The following is a 21,400-nucleotide window of genomic DNA, read 5'->3' as shown; positions in this document are numbered from 1 at the left end:
AACAATTACGTCTGTGTCTGCAGTCTTCATAGAACATAAGAAGGCTGACCTTTACTCTCCTTTCATTTCCTGGGAGATATCATCAGAAAGGATTTTGTAAGTAAATGTACTAATCTTCTTTCTTAATGTTGTGCCTTCAGATATCGAACTGTAAATAGTAGAAACTAAGTCATGGGGGGGTATTTTTTTTAAGTTTTTATTTTAATTCCAGGTAATTAACATACAGTGTTACATTAGTTTCAGGAATACAGTATAGTGATTCAACACTTCCATACCACACCCAGTACTCCTCATGACACGTGCACTCCTTAATCTTCATCATCTGTTTAACCCAACCCCTGCCCATCTCCCCTCTGGTAACCATCAATTTGTTCTCTATAGCTAAGAGTCTGTTTCTTGATTTGTCTCTCTTGTAGAGTCATTTTTATGGTTGATTTTATTTCTCTTTTATTTTTCAGAATTCATGAGGGTATTTCTTCCTCATCCTCTTCATGAGTATTTATTTATTTAATATAATTTATTGTCAAATTGATTTCCATACAACACCCAGTGCTCATCCCAACAAGTGCCCTTTTCAACGTCCATCTCTCCATGAGTATTTAAATAGGATTTAGGAGAGGGATTTTAGGCACCTAAGCTGCTGCTGTTTAGGTGGTCTTGATGATGCCCTCTGCCTCTTGCTCAAAGATTTACATAAATCTGTTATGTATTTTATGTAATAATAACCCCCAAACTCCAAACATTATAGCCAATAAAATACCAGTTATATTATGTTCTCAACCATTCTGAAGTGGATCCACATTTTCTCTCATAAGCTGACATGCTCTCATTTTAATATTTACACTGTAAAACACTGAACTGCAAGAATTTCATTCAACTTATGAAAATATTTCTTATGCTTTTCATTATCTCTTCTACATGAATTACGATATTTAATTTTCTGGGGCACCTGGGTGGCTCAGTCAGTTGAGCGCCGACTTCGGCTTAGGTCATGATCTCATGGTTCATGGGTTCCAGCCCCCCATTGGGTTCTGTGCTGACAGCTCGGAGCCTGGAGCCTGCTTCTGATTCAGTGTCTCCCTCTCCCTCTGCCCTTCCCCCACCCATGCCCGCTCTCTCTCTCTCTCTCCCTCTCTGTCTCTTAAAAATAAAATTTTAAAAAACATTAAAAAAAGATATTTAATTTTCTTAGCCAATAAACACTTCAAAGTTATATAGAAAGTTGTAATCTAGGAATTGAGTTGCACATTTATCAACATATCAAAGAGTATTAGCTGATCATTTCACTGGATTCCACAACATTCATCAAACAGCTATTGTATTACATGGTATAGCGGCTTCATTTATGTTCTCTCATATTCCTGTGCTATCAAGCCTGAATCCTCAGTATTTGTGAATTTTTCTTTAGTTTCACAACAAATCTCCTCACAGGATTTATCATATATAACTCTGATAGAACAATTGTCATTCTTTCAAATGTCATCTTGGCTTAGAAATGCTAAATGGCAAAGAAAATGAAAAAAGAGATGGCCATCATGAGCTACTCCTTTCTAAACAGAATTCTGAGAAATAGTCACTGACAGATTAGAGCCCAGTCTTACATTTGACCTAAATGCTAATTTTGGCACCAAAATGAGAAGTACAAATCAATCTTTTTTCTTTGACAGCAGATATCAAAGGAAATTATGTTTTTCAGTTGAACTGCCGGTCTCACAGGCATACTTATCTTCAAAGAGCTTAGATCTGTAACTTGCACATCATTTCCCAGAACAGTGCTCTGATATTTAAAAAATGACAGAGGTTTGGACATATGGCAAGCTTCCATTTGAATTGAACTGGGAGAAAGAGGCTGTGACTTAAGCCCCCATCAATAAATGGAGAGATAGGGAGCACCTGAGTAGAGGTGAGTGGTGTTTAAAATAACCATTGTCTGTGCCTGGATGGCTGCACTATGGAATATTTATTTTAAAAACAAAGCTTTAAATTAGTTCAATAACAAAAGTAACATAATAGTTGAAAGACATTTAGGAAGTACAAAACAAACGAAAATTACTCAACAATAGTCACCTCACTCAAAGACAATCACAGAATGATAATTCTGTGTCTTCTCTCTTCAGTGCACTTTTAAAATATAATACATAATTGGGGCGCCTGGGTGGCGCAGTCGGTTAAGCGTCCGACTTCAGCCAGGTCACGATCTCTCGGTCCGTGAGTTCGAGCCCCGCGTCAGGCTCTGGGCTGATGGCTCAGAGCCTGGAGCCTGTTTCCGATTCTGTGTCTCCCTCTCTCTCTGCCCCTCCCCCGTTCATGCTCTGTCTCTCTCTGTCCCAAAAATAAATAAACGTTGAAAAAAAATATATATAATACATAATAGAAATAATATTGAACCATTTTTATGGCTATAATTGCAAAGCAAGTATAGTTCAGTATTATTAACCCTTTGAACAGTGTTGCATAATAGCCTATCTGTTAAATACATCATAATTCATTTAATTTTTCCCTTATTGATAGATAACTGAGTGTTTTGTATTCAGTTCAACCAAATTTATTTATTGATACTTATGGAGTGTCAGTTATACACAGAGGGTACAGAGGGAACCTCTGGCTCCACTTTTCTTTGATTCCTGGTAAATTTGACCATTGATATGGATTTATTATATCTGTCCTTTTAAAATATCTTCTTCTTCTTCTTCTTCTTCTTTTTTTTTTTTTTTTTTTTTTTTTAATGGATGCCTGGGTGGCTCATTCAGTCAGTGTCTGACTTCAGTTCAGGTCATGATATCAAGGGTTGTGAGTTTGAGCCCCACATTTGGCTCCGTGCTGACAGCTCAGAGCCTGGATCCTGCTTCAGATTCTGTCTCCCTCTCTTTCTGCCCTTCTCCCGCTCATGCTCTGTCTCTGTCTCTCTCTCTCTCTCTTTCTCAAAAATAAACAAACATTTAAAAAAAAATTTTAATGTCTTTTTTTGGACCTCCTTCTAATATAGTTTTAGCATACCTCTTAGTGATTTATATGTTCTTTATAAATTTACTATGATTTTTGTCTATAATGTTTGATACAAATGTTTCTATAGTTGGTCTGCCTTTAATTTTGTATATAACATTTTTTGATATGCAAGAATTTTTAAGTTTTTGGTAGCCAAATGTTTTTCTGTGAGTTTTGTCCCCACTACTTTACTGTTTATAAATTATTTCTCCTTTAGAAATCAGCTAATTGTTACATACTCTTTCTAGACTTTATAGTCTTGTTTTATTACATTTAATAATCTAGAATATTTGGGGCCTATTTAAGTTTCTTTTTTTTTAAGTTTTTATTTAGATTCCAGTTAGTTAACATACAGTATGATATTAGTTTCAGGTTTACAATATGAGTCAACATTTCCATACATCACCTGGTGCTCATCACAAACGCCCTCCTTAATCCCTATCACCTATTTCACCCATCCCCCTACCCTTCTCCCCTCTGGTAACCGTCATTTGTTTTTCTGTCAAGAGTCTCCATCTCTGAGGTGCCTGGGTGGCTCAGTTGGTTGGGCAACCAACTTCAGCTCAGGTCATGATCTCACAGTTCATGGATTCAAGCCCCATGTTGGGCTCTGTGCTGACAGCTCAGAGCCTGGAGCCTGCTTCAGATTCTGTGTCTCCCTCCCTCTCTCCACCCCTCCTCCCACCCCTCCCCTGCCTTGAGGCTCTCAGTCTCTCAATAATAAATAAACGTTAAAAATTAAAAAAGTATCTCAAAACTGCATACTGTGCTCTATTATGTTGAGCTGTCTTATCTCATACTACATTTTAGTATCTGTTAGGATAATTCTCTTCTTACAAACTTTCTTTTCTAAAAATTTCCTTGCTATTCTTATTTGGGCATTCTTTATAATAACTTTTGGATAGCCTTAACAAGTTCCAAAAGAAATCTTGTTGGGTTATTAAACTTTGTTAAATGTATTGATTGATTTACAAAAAATTACAGGATCCAATCTCTTTAAGAACAGATTATGTATCTCTATTTGTCTTTTTTTATGTCTTCTAGAATAATTATATTCTATATAATTATAAAATAAAATGTAAGTTTGTGCATTTTTATTAGGGTTGTTTCTGCATGCTTTTTTTTATTCTATTGCAAATGGGATAGTATCCTCACTATCCTGCATGCCTCATATTGTTTTGAGGTAAAAGGGCTGTTGATTTGTTTTTATTTTATTATATCTAATCACCCTTCTTTAATTTTTTTAATTTTAATATTTTTCAGTCAATTCTTTTGGATATTTTAGAAGTGTAATTGAATTGTCTATATTTAATGACTTTGTCTTTTCCTTCTTGACCTTTTTAACTCTTCTTTTCTAATATTAACACCATTTTAGTCTTATGGCACTGCTTCCCTTCTCTACTGCAACGCTGAGTAGGAGTGACTAGGAGTGAATAGGAGTGGCAAGTATCATTGTTACGCCCCTGACTTCAATAACAATGCTTCTGTACGTTTTTGAGAGATACACCTTATTAAGGCATTCCTTTTAGGGGCACCTGGGTGGCTCAGTGGGTTAAACATCTCACTTAGGCTCAGGTCATGATCTAACGGTTCCGGAGTTCCAGCCCTAGGTAGGGCTCTGTACTGACAGCTCAGAGCCTGGAGCCTGCTTCAGATTCTGTGTCTCCCTCTTTCTCTGCCCCTCCCCTGCTCACACTTTGTCTCTCTCTCTCAAAAATAAACATTTTTAAAAAACCCGACCTAACATTTTTTTAAAAGACCAGATGAGAACACCATGTTAAAAACCTAATAGACTACAGACAGGTTCAGTGTCTGTTGCATAGGGCTAGTGTGAGGGCTTAATAATATTTATCCCAACTCCTGCTTCCAGATTTCCTCCTAATGGTATGAAGGAACCAGGTGCCCTGGCCAACTCTCACGTGCTGTACAGCAGCTGAGATCAGAGTCTCATCACCATTCCTCACCCGCCCAAAGTAAAGGTCCAGCTGGCAACTCATATGCCTTTCACTGAGGAGGGATCAGGTTTTGGAACACTCGGGTTCTCAACAGGTGTGTTAACTGGCTGAGGCAGTGGGTACCCCCCCCCCCCAACTCCCCCGCCAGGACAGAAGGGTGGTGCTGTTTCTCTTCTCCCCGAGGCCAGGGCGACCCCCAGGCTGCACCTTCTCCTTCTCGGCTGCAGAGGGCGCGCGTGAGGTATCCGGCGCTCTAGAAGGCAGGCGAGCTCCACGAGGGGACGGGGAGGGGTAGGGCCAGGGGGCGGGGCGGGACATGGGGCGGGGCACCCGGGAGTCTGGCGGGGCGGGGCATGGGGCGGGGCACCCGGGAGCCTGGCGGGGCGGGGCATGGGGCGGGGCACCGGGAGTCTGCCGGCAGTAGTTTAAGCGCGCAGAGGAGGAGAGCGGGTTCCGGGAGGTCTTTCGGGCCGGCGCGAGGGAGCTGCAGGTGGGACCGTTACCCGCCCGGCACCTGAGAGCGAGCGGGGCGGCCGGAAAGGAAGCGTGCCTGCGCACCATGATCCCCTTGGAGAAGCCGGGCAGCCGCGGCTCCCCCTCTGCAGCCGCCTCAGGGGCGGGCCGGAGTCTGGGCGCGCCGCGCCGGCCGCCGCCCCCACCCCAGGCCCGCGGGCTGCTGACGGAGATCCGCACCGCCGTGCGCACTGAGCCCTTCCAGGACGGCTACAGCCTCAGCCCGGGCCGAGAGCTGGGCAGGTGAGGAGGGCGGGGGCCGGGCGGGCCGATAAGTGCCGAGGCCGGCGGGCGCGGTGGCTTGGCGGCGCCGGGGCCGATAGCGTGCTCTGTGACATGGCACAAACTTGGGTGCGGGCGGCGATATCGGGGCGGTCGAGTGGCACCAGCCAGCCCTCCGCTGGTTCCCGACGCCGGCGCGGCGCTCCCGCGACCGTGCGGCTTTCACTTGGTAGCGGGTGTGAGAAAGTCTCCAACGGCGGGCCGCCGAGACGGTCCCCGCTGCCTCCGCTCCCGGCCCTCTCGGCATCTGAGGTGTTTTCGCGGCGGCGGAGCGCGGGGGGGGGAAGCGTGTGAGCTGCGCCGCCGCCTTTTCCCGGAGCCAGCGAGGCTCAAGCAGACCCGGAGCTGTGCAGGCGGCTTTGGCTTTGCCCTCCGACTCGTGCGTGTTCTCCGTTTCCTTGTGTGGCTGTAAGAACGGATCGCTCCAGACGTGACAGCTTCCTCTGAGTCAGTGCTGTGTGAACCTCTCAGCCTTCGGCGGACTTCAGTTTCGGTGCCTTGGCTTTGTGCTGTTTTACTTCTAGAATATTCAGGTCCTTGTGGCTGTTAAGTTCACAGGCGCCTGGCCCTTGCCTCGCTCTTTCTACTCTGCTGGGAGCTGGCCCCAGCCTTCTCCTCCCCACGCCGCTCTTGATTCGGTCTTTTAAAATTGTAAACGGCGAAGCCTGTTTGGATACTTAACTTTTTGTGTGAAGAGGGATGATCCAGTGATAGGGGCCTGAGGACTGACTTCCTTTTTGCTTTCGAACACTTTGGAGAAGTTGTCGAGAGCGTCGGCTTTGGAGTCCGACCTGAGCTTAAGTCCCGGCCTGCTTGTCATGTGTGCCTTTGAGTGGGTGACTTAGACTCCCCAGCCTCCTGTTTTTCACCCATAAAATCCTATAATGACGGTACCTGTCTCGTGGGGGGTGTTGTGCAGATGCCTGTAAAGCACGTGCTGCAGGTCCTGGCACATAGCCTTCAAGAAATGGTGGTTGTTGTTGCAAAATAACACCATGTTGCGATGGGGAAAGGGCCTGACAATAGTGACAGCCTTCCTCTGGAGTCTTGGAAAAGGAGAGTCTTGTAACATTGGTTACAAACAATATCGAAAATGTGCTACCTTACAAATGTTAAGGTAGCGTTTAGAAGTAGCTTTTTTGTGGGGCGCCTGTGTGGCTCAGTCGGTTGAGCGTCCAGCGTCGGCTCAGGTCATGGTCTCGCGGTTTTTGAGTTCAAGCCCCGCGTCGGGCTCTGTGCTGACAGCTCGGAGCCTGGAGCCTGTTTCGGATTCTGTGTCTCTCTCTGCTCCTTCCCTGTTCATGCTCTGTCTCTGTCTCTCTAAATAAATAAGTAAACATTAAAAAAAAATTAAAAAAAAAAAAAGAAGTAGCTTTTTTGTTGTTGTTTGGTTGGTTGGGTTTTGTTTTTGGGTTTTTTGTTTGTTTGTTTTTGGAGGGGAACCTACCATTTTAAAATGTCATACTTATTCCAAATGTTAACAAAAGGAAAAACATCCATCAGAACAAGAGGTAATGCTTGACTGTGGCAGGCACTGATGAACTGGATCTGTGCACACTTTAAATATGACAGGGAAGACCTAGGGACCTACTCAGCTAGGTATTCTAATTCATCAGAATTCCGGACATTCTGAAGTAGCCCTGATCTCTTGAAGAAAGAAAACTAAGACTTTCCATTATTATTTGCTTGTCTGGCTTCATTCCACAAAAGGAAAACTGGTATTACAAAACTGAAAGATCTTCAGGTGGCAAGCACTGTCTTGTAGAGTTTAAAATGAATGATTTAATCTGAAAAAATTTATTTGTGCCCTACCAGCTGTTGCTACTGATTCCTCTAGGAATGTTCCTTTCAACTCTTGTTTTTATCTGCATTATGCAATTCACTTGCCTATAGGTGTTTATCTTCTATACATATTTGCTTATGTAAATTTCTTTACGCAAGTAATAATTCCTGAAGCAGCAGAACAATGCAGTTAGATACTTGATATAAAAAAAAAAAATCTGGGGCGCCTGGGTGGCGCAGTCGGTTAAGCGTCCGACTTCAGCCAGGTCACGATCTCGCGGTCCGTGAGTTCGAGCCCCGCGTCGGGCTCTGGGCTGATGGCTCGGAGCCTGGAGCCTGTTTCCGATTCTGTGTCTCCCACTCTCTCTGCCCCTCCCCCGTTCGTGCTCTGTCTCTCTCTGTCCCAAAAAATAAATAAACGTTGAAAAAAAAAATTAAAAAAAAAAATCTAAAATTGAAAAAATTATGTTTCTTTTTGGTTCCTCCTCCTCCTCCTTTTTTGTTTTTTGTTTTTGTTTTTGTTTTTTTGATCACAGGGAAGTTTAATGCAGTGGTGAAGAACATGGGCTTTGGAGTCTGATGGTCTGTGGTTGAGTCTTAGCTTTTTACTTACCAGTTATGTACACTTGAGTGAGTTACCTAACCATTTATTGACTTAGAGTTGTGGGGAGAATTAAACAGAACACGTGTTTATAGCACTAAGTCTGTGCCTGCCTTAGGAGGAGGACTCGGGGCGCCTGGGTGGCGCAGTCGGTTAAGCGTCCGACTTCAGCCAGGTCACGATCTCGCGGTCCGTGAGTTCGAGCCCCGCGTCGGGCTCTGGGCTGATGGCTCAGAGCCTGGAGCCTGTTTCCGATTCTGTGTCTCCCTCTCTCTCTGCCCCTCCCCCGTTCATGCTCTGTCTCTCTCTGTCCCAAAAAAAATAAATAAACGTTGGAAAAAAAAAAAAAAAAGGAGGACTCAATAAATATAACTCATTGTGTAACAATAAATGTACATTATTTTTAATGTAACCAGAGAGCCAAAACAAGAAAACCTGCACAACTTCATGCTTCTCTCTATGGCAAAAGTGATGAAATCTCATTGCAAAAGGTAGAGGAACTGTTTGGAACTCTCAGGAAGCAAGAGTTCCGTTTTGTGTCATAAACAATCTTTGTTCCAAGTTTACAAATTCTGCCTGTGTATTATGGTTCTGACATAATTGAGTGTTTATTCATAAACCTTTCAGTAGTAATGAAGTTGTCTCTTTTTCCAACTATAAACTGTGGTTGCATTTCTGATATAACTCCTCTCCTTCTGATATAGAACTTACAAAGTTACCTGTGTTACATTTTAATGAGGAATAGATCTTAAGGTTTTCCTAGGACATTATATTCTGTGGTCTTTCATTTAGTCAAAAATGTTGAAGAGTGAAGAGCCAACTGTTCAAACAAAGAAATTGAGTTCTTTCAGGAGTTACCATTATCTTACAGAAAATTAAAGCTTTCAGTGAAATGGTTGAAGAGGATTTTTGAAATGGTCAATATTCGTTCTATATCCATCTAATGACAGGATGTGATGTTGATTATTTTATGAAATGTCACATTTTTCATGTCTCCAACAGAGTCCATAGCAACCTAAATGTGGGTAAATATATGATGTAAAATTTTCTTTTGTTGCTAAAAGCTTGACTTGTTATTCATAAAGCTTGTTGCCTTTCCTTGAGGCAGGATATGTGCCAGTGTAAACCACATTAATGATTATAGATGTGGGAGACATGACCTTCGGTTCTGAGAATATTTTCATAATGTTGATTTTCCTTGAGTTTGAGAGTACGGAAACAAAAAGAGGTTTCTAGAAATTTAAAATTATAGTAATTTCACATTGACTGATTTGCTTTGCATGTGATCTCATCTAATCCTCAACTTTAACATTTTTTGATGTATTCATAAATTTTATCTTTAAAAAAGGATTTTTAAAGCCAAAAGAATATATTTTTTCTTTATATTTTATACTGACAGTTGAATTTCCCTTTGGGACAAAAGAGATGAATTCTCTGCTGAATGAGTACTGCATAAATGTAGAGTTACACAAGTGCTTTCACATGCATTATCTTATTTAATTCTCATCACATGCATGTTTGGTAAATCCCATTTTCTATGAGAAAACCAAGGCAGAAATTGATTCTTATGATAGACCGCTTAGCTGGGACTCTGAAATCCCTGCCATTATAGAAGTCATGGATGTTTCTCAGAGAATAATCTGAGGTCTATCTTGTAGTAAAGCAATTTCCCAGAGTTTTTATGAGTTCCACGTTGGGACAAACCCTGTGTTTGTTCAAATTAGACCACCCTCCTCATTTATGGTTCCCTCTTCATTTGGGCCTTATGGTGGGTAGGGATGTTGTAGCTTTCTCTTCAAAGCAGTTGAGAGTAACAAGAACAAGGAAGGATTTTTATCAGAGAATAAGAGAATGTTCAAGCTGAAGCAGATGCAGGGGCAGGTGTATTTCAAGAACTGTGTGTTCTTTACCTGGATTCATGGCTGTAGGTAATGGCTTCAGGTTTTTGTATGTTACAGCTACTTAAGCATGTGTCATAAATTGTAAGTCATAATTTCTTTAGAAATTAAAACCCTTATTAAATAATATCCATGTAGAAATTGCCTTGTTTTAGGATGGATATTCTTATTTAAGATTTCCTGGCTACTAGGTATTAGTTTGAAGAATATTTACCAATAGTTGTGTGTAATCTGATATTTTTGGATGGATTTAAAAAATTGGCTATGTATGTGGTTCAACAACGGGAATTACTTAGGAAGTATGGCTTGTGTTCTAAGGCAGAAATATTTCATTAAGTCACCTATCTTAATTTTAAAAAGTTCGGGCTTATGAAGTTAAAATCGTAATTTAAAATGCATAAACTTAAAGATTTAATGAATTTCAGCCTTTTTACAAAGTAACAAAATTTTATACAGTCGGATTATTGAGCCAAGTGTGTTAGAAAGCTAAGTAGGTATTGTCATTGATTCACCTATTCAGGTAAAGAAGGAACTAGATTTATTGAGGGAACTTTTGCATCAAGTAGAGAGTTCAAATTAGACCACCTTCAAAACTCCTCTGTTCTAGGATTCTTTTTTACAAATCACTATCATTATCGTAGAACTGAGTTTAGTGCCCCAAACAATAAAAGTAGCTACTGATTACTGATCATTTTCTGAATGCTGCACACTATAGAGATGTAATTTTGTTTAGTCTTTACTGTCTTGCAAGGTAAGTGTCATCAACCTCATTTTACAGATGAGGTTAAATTAAGGCTCAGAAATGTTGAGTAAATTGCCTCAGATTACATACACATTTATTAGCCAGAATTTAAAAGCCTGACTTTCAAAGCCCTGCCAGTTCTTGTTACTCATGGTGGTATCTGGTCTGATGGACTCAATGAATTTTTATACGTAGAGTCAACAGATATTTTGGGTTTTGTTGTTTTCCTTTCCGAGGTAAAGAAGACAGGTAGAATATATTCTAGGTCTTTCTTGAATGGAACTTCTTTACATTTAAGGTATTACTCCAGTGCTATTAAGTAAATGTTATATGTTAAGCACATAAGGCACTTTACTAGGCTCTGGAAATTATTCTCAAATGTAACAAATCAATCACTACTCCCTTTATCAGCAAGGTGACATGCCACATGGGAAAATATTATGGGGAAAATAACATTTGAGCTGAGCCTTAAAGAATGGATGGAATTTCAGTAGTAGTGATGAAAGATATTCCTCTCGCCTTTGGCAATAAAATAAATAAGCACAGTGGCAGAAAAAGTCAATAAAAGAGGGAATAGCAAGTAGTCTAATGTGGTTAAGATATTAAACTTTATGAGATTAAGTTGCCTTAGAACTTTTATTTAATAAAATAACAAGAACAGTTGTATATATTCAGCATGCTGATATCCTGTTTGAGTACCTGCCATGTGCAGGGCACTATGGCGATACAAAGATGAATGATAAGGGAGGTCTCGCTAGGGAACTCAGTTTAGCTAGGGAGACAGACATAGTGAACAAATTGTACTATGTCAGACCAACTTAAATAATATAATACAGATATAAACAAAGCACTTTATTGTAATCTAGAACCAAACCCAGAACCTCAGAGATCACTTTTATTTTGCTTCCTCTATATACCACTTGAATTAGCATCTCCAGTTTTTGATCTTTGACTAAACCTTATGTATTCTATTATTTGTTCACCTTTGTCTATAAGACAGCACTGGAACTTATATTTGGAATCCATCCAGTAAATAAAACTTCTCCCATCCAAAACCTAAGACATTATCCCCTTATCCATACCATTCTTATAATCAGTCTCAGTTGATGGTACCACATTTATCCAGTATTCAGGTAAAAATCTACAGGTTGTCCTCTGCTTCTACTTTTCTCTTTTCCCCTCATCTCTGCCTGCAATTCCAGGGGTGCTAATGAGCCTTGACCTTCTTTTAAATGCATTGTCTTTTCCTAGCCTCTACTGCTGCTGTTTTAGTTGAGTCCCACTGCCTTGAATTATTTTATTGGTTTCCCTGATTTCTTGTTAATATTTTGCAATACACTCTTCACAGCACTATCAGAATTATCTTTTAAAAACAATTATTTTAAAAATTCTAATGTACTCATTTTTACCATGAGAAAGCTCAAACTCCTTAGCATGTCATACATACTTAAAGATGCTCACCATGCCTTCCTAAGCTTTACCACTTAGGCACTGGCAATGCAAAGTTAACTAAAACCTAATCCTTGTTCTTAGGAAGCTTAGACTGGTGTCTAACTCAGATGTCACTTTCTCTTGTAATAATTGTTGATGTATCTTTCCTTTACCACCGCTCTGCAATATATTATCATTAAGTAATTCTGAAATATATTGATTTTTTTTATATTCCCCCCAAAACTGTTTAATGAAAACCTGGGTTCTCAGTGTGTAATAGTGAACCATAGATGTTTGTGAAGTAGATGAAGAGCTCAGGAAGTTGTAAAAACTATGTAGTCCAGGAAGAATTTTGGCTAAATAGATAAAGTAGATGAGCAACAAACATCTTATGTCCTTTGAATCTCATCTACCTCAAGTCTGTATATAACTGGCTCTTAGTGTCAGAGAAACATTTATTTTTATGCCTTTGTCTCAGTAACCTAAAATTAAAGGATTAGGTACAATCACAATTTTTACCATGAAGTTGTGGTAAAACATACATATTAGAATCCTTGTGGGGTGTGCTGTGATAATGTAATTCTTAATGTGTTCACTAGGACTCCTCACCTTGAATGCTGAATCTCACATTCCTGTGTACTGTGTTGTTCTACACAAAGAATAGTTCCAGAAATGTCTTGATCTCCTTTGGACTCCTCCTTGAGTAGTTTTAAGAGTTCCCTACTCATTGCACCAGTCATTTAGAAATGAAGGCAAGACAGATTTCATCAACTTTCATGATCTGCTGTCTTACTCTCAGTTTCCATATCAGAATGATGGACGAGTTTCTTCAGTGTGGAATAATGCAGGGATTGGCAAACTACTGCTGGCCACCTATTTTTGTGAGGCTCACAAGCCGTATAGAATGATTTTTACATTTTTTAAATGGCTCAAAATCAGAAGAGTGATATTTCATGACATGGAAATTATGTGAAATTCACATTTCAGTATCCCTAAAGTTTTTTGTTTTTTGTTTTTTAAACCCAGATCCACCCATTAATTTACCTTTTGTCTATGTCTGCTTTCATTTTATAATAGCAGACTTGAACAGTGGCAACATAAACCAGCAAAAGAAAATTTTCTGTCTGGCCCTTAATAGAAGTTTGCTGACTCCCAATATAGTGCATGACACAGTGGGAAGAATAAAACTAAAACTGTGAGGACTGCTTCCACAGAAACAAAGATGATGTCAAGAGTAGTCACTGGTGTAGGAAGAGAGCTCTGGGACCTGTGTTGGTAACCCTAAGAAACAGTTGCATGGCCCCAGATGTCAAATACATCTGGGTTTCTTCCCTGTATTTGCCTCTGGTCCCTGAATTTAGCAATAGCTCTTCTGTAAGAAGGGCTTCCAGAGTTTGCAGTTTAGTGATGTGTGTGGATCCTTTTCTCTGTTGGGTCATTAGTCTCCCTATCTATTCAAAAATACATATTCTCAGGGCTCCTAGTGGCTCAGTCGGTTAAGGGTCCGACTACAGCTCAGGTCATCATCTCATGGTTCCTGGGTTCGAGCCCCGCGTCTGTCTCTGTGCGGACAGCCTGGAGCCTGCTTCAGATTCTGTGTCTCTGTCACTCTCTGCCCCTCCCCCGTGCTTGTAAGCGCGTCCTCGCTATCTCTCTCTCTCTCTCTCTCTCTCAAAAATATACATTAAAAAAATACACATTCTGGCCAGATATTAAGTAGTGTTTTACTTAACTGCAGAGTACTGTATTGCCTGGAATTTTAAGTGTGTAACGGTAAACATTGGTATGTTTGATGTGGGAATATTTTGAAGGCAAGTTCAACCGAGTTATTTCTGATATACCAGGCATATGCTTGCTATCAGTTATATATGTTGGTCAGTTTTCTACAAATGAACCTTTCTCTTTTTTCTCTTCTTTTAAAACTTCTCACAGCTATTAAAAGAAGTCATGTTATTAATGATTTTTCTCAAAAGAACCCAAAGGTCATTAGGAACCTTTTAAAATCTGGTGGAGGGGTGCTCAGGTGGCTCAGTCGGTTAAGTGTCCAACTTTTGATTTCAGCTCAGGTCATGATCTCATGATGAGATGGGAGCCTCAGGTTGGGCTCTGCCCTGACAGCACTGATTGGGCTTGGGCTCTCTCCGTCTCTTTCTGCCCCTCCCCCGCGCCTGCACTCAAGTGCACACTCTCTCAAAATAAACACTTAAAATTTGATGGAAATGTTAGTTTAATGATTTTGTAGGGTAAAATAAAAGGAGGCATTAGTCTGTGATGAATATGTTTATGATTTAATCCCTCCAAGCATCTGTAGAAATCTTTCACATTTTTGTGAACAAAAAGAACTTTGATCTGAACAAGGGTGCTGTTAGGTAGATTGTTACTTATTTGAACAGCTAGAGAGGTCTATGCCTAAGGATGTATCATTTAACATTTTTGTGGTGGTTGCAAAAATACAGAGGGCATGAAAAACATGTTTCTGGTTGATACTAGCTAGGAAGAATTAGTACTCAAAATTACATCAGTAGTGTCAAATGCTGGGGCTGAACCTAGAAATTAGAATTTAACAGAACAAATGAAAACCTTGCCTTTAAATAAAGTATGAGTACACCAGCTTGAAAATTTTCAAAAGGAAAAAGATCTAGGTGGTTTATTTACCAGCCCAATATGAACTATGAAAAACCTGTCAAGTTTTTTTTAAAGCAATATTGGATTAACAAAATAATAATCATGCAACCCTTTGATTCAATTGTACTTAAAGTAGGTTGCTTCAAATTTGGTTGGCACGTTTTATTTTATCAGCAGTTCTGATGAGGCATAATAGTGAGAAAGTCTTAAAAACCTTTATGGGGTTAAAGAATGATTGAAAGTTGGAAAAGGGAGTGGCAGTTAACAGATCATGTTAGCTGCAATCAATACCTGACAAACTGGTCTTTGAAATTCAGGAAAGAAACGTCTTTCTATACTGTTCAGCAAAAGACCCAGACTTAACCCTTCACTTTAGGCCTGTCATGAAAACTTATTAATGAGGTTCCTGGGTGGCTCAGTCAGTTGGGCGACAGACTCTTGATTTCAGCTCAGGTCATGATCTCGCAGTTCTTGGATTCAGGCCACACATCAGGTTGTGCCCTGACAGTGTGGAGCCTGCTTGGGATTCTCTCTCTCTGCCCCTCCCCCACTCATGCGCGCGTGCGCGCGCGCTCTCATTTCTCAAAATTAATTAATTTTCAAAAAATGTACCCAGGAGTGGAAGAGACTGCTTCACAGTTTGAAAGAAGGCATTGGCATCTGGCAATAGGTTAAAAAATAAACAACCCTGTGATTTCTAAGTTGCCTTCCAGTATAAAGATTGGGTATTTATGGGTGATGACTATCACAAATCAATGATTTGTTTAATAATATTTTATTTAGCACTTACCATGTGGCAAGTCCCACGCTAAGCAATTGATTTGTGTTTGTACTTGAATTCTCACAGCAACCCTAGGAACTGGATTCCAGTGTGTTCTCTTAACAGATAAGGAAAATGAGATTTAAAAAGGTTAAATAAATTGCCCAAGGTTATATGTCAGGTGAGCTGTAGAGCTATTTGTGGGATTCAAGCTCACATCTGATTTCAGAGCTCATACCCTTAGTTTGCTTAGTTCGACTCCCCTGTGACTTGCTTTATTAGTTTAATAACAAATGATAGTGTAAGGTATCAAAATAATGTGTGTTGTATCTGTCTTTATAGGAAAACAAGACATTTCCAGCTATGCTGTAGTTGAAATATATAAATGAGATCCCTAACTTTTTTAATTTTGGAAGGTTATAGTATTAGAGTCAATTCAATTCTTTTAGGAGTTCTGATAACTAGTTTCTAACAAGTCAAGTGGCTTTTTAAAAGATTTAAATCATTCTTATGTATAAATGTGTAACAAATTAAATTATGTATAGCTACAAAAATATTGAGTTTAATATTTGGTTATCCTCTGTTTAGAAGGAATTTTGCAGATTTGCAGTTACATTTTATTATAGATAGATGTATCCTATTAAATTCCTAAATGATAGTGCTGCTTTTGTGTTTGAATATAATCTAAATTTGAATATCCACTGATGAGTATTTGGAAGTTTTATTAAAATTATTACCATTTCTAGAAAGTTGTCAAGTTTAACAGTGAATGTTTTTGTTTAATTCCAGGGGGAAATTTGCAGTGGTGAGGAAATGTATAAAGAAAGATTCTGGAAAAGAATTTGCAGCAAAGTTCATGAGAAAAAGAAGAAAAGGCCAAGATTGTCGAATGGAAATAATTCATGAGATTGCTGTTCTTGAACTAGCACAGGATAATCCTTGGGTCATTAATTTACATGAAGTCTATGAAACTCCATCAGAAATGATTTTAGTTCTGGAATAGTAAGTATTATTTTCCTTAAATGGAGTTTATTTGATAGTTCATACTTCCTTTATAGGAAGCTAGTCATCTGTGATACGTGTTGGGGCCTGGCTCTGGAAATCTGAAGAATTTCCAGAACTTTTTCATGTATTTCTCATATTAATTTGACATTTTTCAAATTAACCAGAATGCATGTAGATTAGATTTTTCATTTTCATTCTTTAATGAAATTCTCCTGATAGTAGGGTAAAATTCTCTTATATTCTTAGAGGCATTCTTGAGAAAGTAAGTGATACCAAGGTAATATTAAAAGACATTCTACAATCCTTTATATGTTCATAATAGTCTGAGTTAATCTTTCAGAAACATTTTTTTTGATTCATATCATGTTTTCATTTGAGTAAGGAGGGACAGTATAGGAAACAGCTTTGGAAAATGAACAGTTTTTTCTTCCTAAGAAATCCTGTTTTCCTCTCTACTTCTCCTACCAAAGGAAATGATTGATAGATTTGAATACATTAAAATCCTTACTACATCAAGAAACACAAAGGAAAAGACAAGCTCAAGGAAAGTACTTCTCATACCTGTTCACCCAGAATGCTTAAAATTTCTTTATTGTGTGTAACTAGATCTTAACATATTACACAAAAACATGAACCTCCCAGTTTAAAAACAATGGACAAAGGATATGTTAAAAATTTTTTTCAACCAGATAAAATTGAAGATCTAATCAATGTTATTAAATGATTCTAGCAAGTGGAGGGCAGCTCCAAGGCATTGTACAAAATGGATAGGTTTTCTAGGAAGGAGGGTGTGGCAAGAAGTTATTAGCAAAAGAAAAAGGGTTATTTCAAGCAAGATCCATCACCTTCCCTTATGGAAATGGCAGAGGGTCTCATTAGGTGGATTACCTCATTTTCTTTTGGGGGATGGATAGGCCCCATGTGAGACTCCTATTGATGCTGATCAGAAATTTTCTGACTGACCGATTAAGACTTACATTCTTGGGGGGAGGTTGAAACTGTACTTGGGTTAGATATTAAGCCCCAGTTTGGTGACTTGGTATAAGTGACACCATTTTGAGCCTGCTTTTCTTTTTAAAAGATATGAAGAGAATTCCACATAGACATACATATATAAATGGTCTATATGTACGTGAAAGTATTGATTCTTATAATTTTTATAATGTAAATTTAAAAATAAGTTTTCAATTTCCCCTTATAAGAGTGGCAAAGATGATAAAGAAAAGGTGATATTCATGGGTTGAACCATCTGATTTATACTACAGGTGGTAGTCTGTCTTAATGGTACAACTTATCTGGGGGACAGGCTGGAGTTATATATCAAAAGCTTTAAAAAAAAAAAAAAAAAACAACACTATTTCATCCAGCAATTTCACTTAAATATTTTTTCACAAGAAAATAGGCCAGTTGTGCAAAGATATATTAGAAAATGTTCAGTGAAGTTTTTTTTTTTTAAATGTAACAAAAAATAATCTAATTATTAACATAGGAGGGAGTTGGTTAAATAAGTGATAATATTACAAAATGAATTACTGTGCAGTGATTTAAAAAGATAAGGTAGATATAAATGTATTGACATAGATTTTTTTTAAATATTGTTAAAAATTTGAAAAGTTAATGTGTAGTATTATTTTTAAAAACTTTAAAAGTTTGTAGGAAGCAAATTCTTGGTGGCTAAAATAGTGTCTTCCTCTTCATGTACTTCAAGAACATTATGTTCATATATTTTAATTCAGTAATTTCACTTATACGAATCCCTTCCAAAAAAATTGTTAAATGTGAACAGTGAGAAGCACAAAAGTGTTTCACCCAAGGTATTTTTAATTACAATAGTAAAAATATTTAAATTGGTGGATGGTTAACAAATGTAATATATGTGAATTATATCTGAATAGAGCTGTTTTATGATTTTTAAAAAATGTTGGTATAGGAATCTCATACATAAATCCCCTGCCTACCTAGGTTTTTGGTTTCCAGTTTGTTTTGGAGAGGATCAAGGCAGAATTGGAACTTGATCTAGAGGAGACTTTGCAAAATACTATTCTCGGACCAGATCTTGTTCCTCTCCTGTTCTCACCAAACCTGCTCTTCAGCCTTCAACCCTGAACTCTTCTCAGGTGTTCCAGTCTTTCAGCCACCTCCTGACTTTTTTCTTTCCTGTGATTCCCTTCTCTTCAGTAGTTATTTTAGCTAATCTCTCATCAGCACCTTCCATTATTTCCTTCTTCCTTTTCATCTTCCTCTGCAGCTTGTTTTGCCCGTTTACCCTGGCCCGTGCTGTGTCCTGCACACTCTGGGGAGGATTTTGTATAGTCTGTGACCTGCTCCTTACAAGTGTGAGAGTCCTCAGTTGGGCTCTCGCTGTCATTGGGTGATTTTTTACCTAATCTCTCATCCCCTTCTATTAATGTACACCCCGGCCCCAAAAGGAGCTAATCAGAATCTTTAATACTCTTGCTACATCACTTCCTTCCCATCTTCTATTAGATACCTAGTCCTTTCTCCCCTCATGGAGAATAAATAAAGGATGGCACACACTCCCTCAGTGTCCCTCTGCTTTTACTCCTCTCAGTCCTTCCCTTCTGTTCAAAGACGTTTTCACTACTTAACTCCAAGGCTTAAACCTTTACTTGTGCTCTTTAATTCTCTTCCTTCCTTTTCTAGCGCCATTGTTTTGTTTTTTAATCAGTTCACTGACCTCTTGCAGCCTTTCAAGGTGCTCTTGAAAGAACACCTCTCCCAAGGTGGTTCTTTTCCCTCATCTTCCAGTGTTTCTGTCTCTCCTATCCTCAGATTCCTTTTCCTCATCTCTGACTGTCTTTAAACCATGGTCCTGGCTTGCTCTTTCCTTTACTGCTATCTATAGTCCTTAAAGGAGCAGTCTGAATTTATAGCTTTCCTCACCTTCTGGTCTGTTTTGTTCCTCGTTGACCCATGAATCTGCCATGTGCCAGTTCTCCCATTATTCCTCGTCTGCTGCACCTGTTCTTCTCAAACCCTGTTTGCCAAAATCAGTCTCCTCATTTTAGTGTTCATTCTACTCTCTGTAAATATTTTATTATACTTTCTTGAAATGATGTTTTTGGTTTTCATGGTCCTCTTTAAAAACAAAAAGTGAATACAAGTGCTCCCCCGAGTTCATTAGTGTTGTTCTTGTCATACCTTCATTCTGTACACTTACTCTGAATGGTAACAGTCTATGTTTGTGGCTTCAGCTATTCTTTACATGCAGTTATTTCCAAATCTTTGTCTACAACCTTGGACCTTCTGAAGTTCCAACTCCCTGCTGCATATCTCTGCATCCAACCACACATCATTACCAATTCAGGATCGATATGTGTGCACTCCTGCATTACCCTGGTAATGCCTGTTTTTCTTTTGTTCCCCATTTCCAATAATAGCCCCCTTTATTTCATAGCTCAGGCTAGAAACTTTGAATCTATCCTTGTTTTGTTTATCTCCTTTAAAAGCTCATGTATAACAAATCACCAAGTCTTACACTTAAGCCTTTCCCCTACTGGTCCCCTTTTCTTGGTACTTGCTATTTCTCTTCTGTATTGGGTTCTCATTGTCTCTCCTGTGGACTCTCACAGGAGAGAGATCTTTGCTGATCACCCTGGCTTCAGTTCTAGGATGTTCCTCAGACTGCTGCTAGATAGTTAAGACATAAATGTGGTGTTATTATTCCCTTGCTTAGAAACCTTTGGTGGCTTCTATTGCTTCAATGATCATGTTTTTATAACCACAAATGAGTATGATTTGGCTAAAAATGTTTGTGTTCTACTTTTTGTTTGAAGGGAAAGTCTTAGAAATATACTTTTAGATACTGAGGTATCAAAATTCATGGCAAACATCAATAGATTGTTGTTACAGAAACAGGCAGGTTTATGATCACTATTTCAGTAATGCATTTCACATACACTTAAATACCTGCCATATGCACTAGTGCTAATAGGTATAAAAGTGAAAAGTGGTATAAAAGTGAAAACAGCATAGCCCTTTCCCTCCAGGTGCTACAGGTTTAGTGAAAGAAATATAAATGATTGCAGCAGTGTTGGTGTTTTACTTGAAATGCTAGTTGCTGTGGGAACACAAATTGTAACAGTCATAATGTGTTAAGAATTTGCCATGTGCCAGGCACTAAGCTAAGTCAACCAACTTTATGTAAATTATTTACATGCTTTATATACATTATTTTATTTTAAAATTGTTTTCCAGCTTTATTGAAGTATAGTTGACATAAAACATTTTGTAAGTTTGAGGTGTAGGGTATGTTGATTTGATACACTTATGTATTGGGTAAGGATTACCACCATAGCATTAGCTAACACCTGCATCAAGTCACTTAATTACCTTTGTGTGTACGTATGGTAAGAACATTTAAGATTTATTCCCTTAGGAACTTTCAGGTATATAATTTAGTATTAAGTATATATAATATAGTATTAACTATTATCACTATGCTGTATGTTAAATTTCCAGAATTTATTCATCTTATAACTTGAAGTTTGTACCCTTTGACCAGTAGCTCTCCTTTTCTGCCACCTCCCCCCACCCACTGGTAACCACCATTCTGTCTGTTTCTAGGAGTTTTACTTTTTTAGATTCCACATATAAGTGGAATATATTTATTTGGGTGAATAATATTCCATTTTATACATAAGTGTATAAAATGTATATCTTAATAGGTGTGAGATGGTACCCAGTTGTGGTTTTGATTTGTAATTCCCTGATGGATTAATGATGTTGAGCAACTTTTCAAGTACCTGTTGCCTATTTGGATGTCGTCTTTGGAAAAATGTCTCTTTAGTTTCTTAGCCC

At 38.8% G+C, this 21,400-nt stretch overlaps 1 protein-coding gene across 4 annotated transcripts in view; it reads left to right on the top strand.

The window, feature by feature from the left end:
• Nucleotides 1–5,309: 5,309 nt before the first annotated feature.
• STK17A (serine/threonine kinase 17a) overlaps nt 5,310–21,400 on the top strand; it is a 39,086-nt gene continuing 22,995 nt past the window's right edge. For 3 of the 4 annotated variants that reach the window (XM_045494330.1, XM_045494329.1, XM_045494326.1), the window contains exons 1-2: nt 5,340–5,696; nt 16,364–16,576. In XM_045494330.1, the coding sequence (XP_045350286.1) occupies nt 5,500–5,696; nt 16,364–16,576 (410 nt within the window). In that variant the 5' untranslated portion in view covers nt 5,340–5,499. Of the gene's footprint in view, nt 5,697–16,363; nt 16,577–21,400 lie in introns of all 4 variants that reach the window. The other variant, XM_045494328.1, reaches the window with a different exon arrangement.

Source organism: Leopardus geoffroyi, chromosome A2, assembly GCF_018350155.1.
Source record: "Leopardus geoffroyi isolate Oge1 chromosome A2, O.geoffroyi_Oge1_pat1.0, whole genome shotgun sequence".
NCBI lineage: Eukaryota > Metazoa > Chordata > Mammalia > Carnivora > Felidae > Leopardus > Leopardus geoffroyi.
Note: the sequence above shows the minus strand (reverse complement) of the source record. Positions and strands in the feature narration are given on the sequence as shown.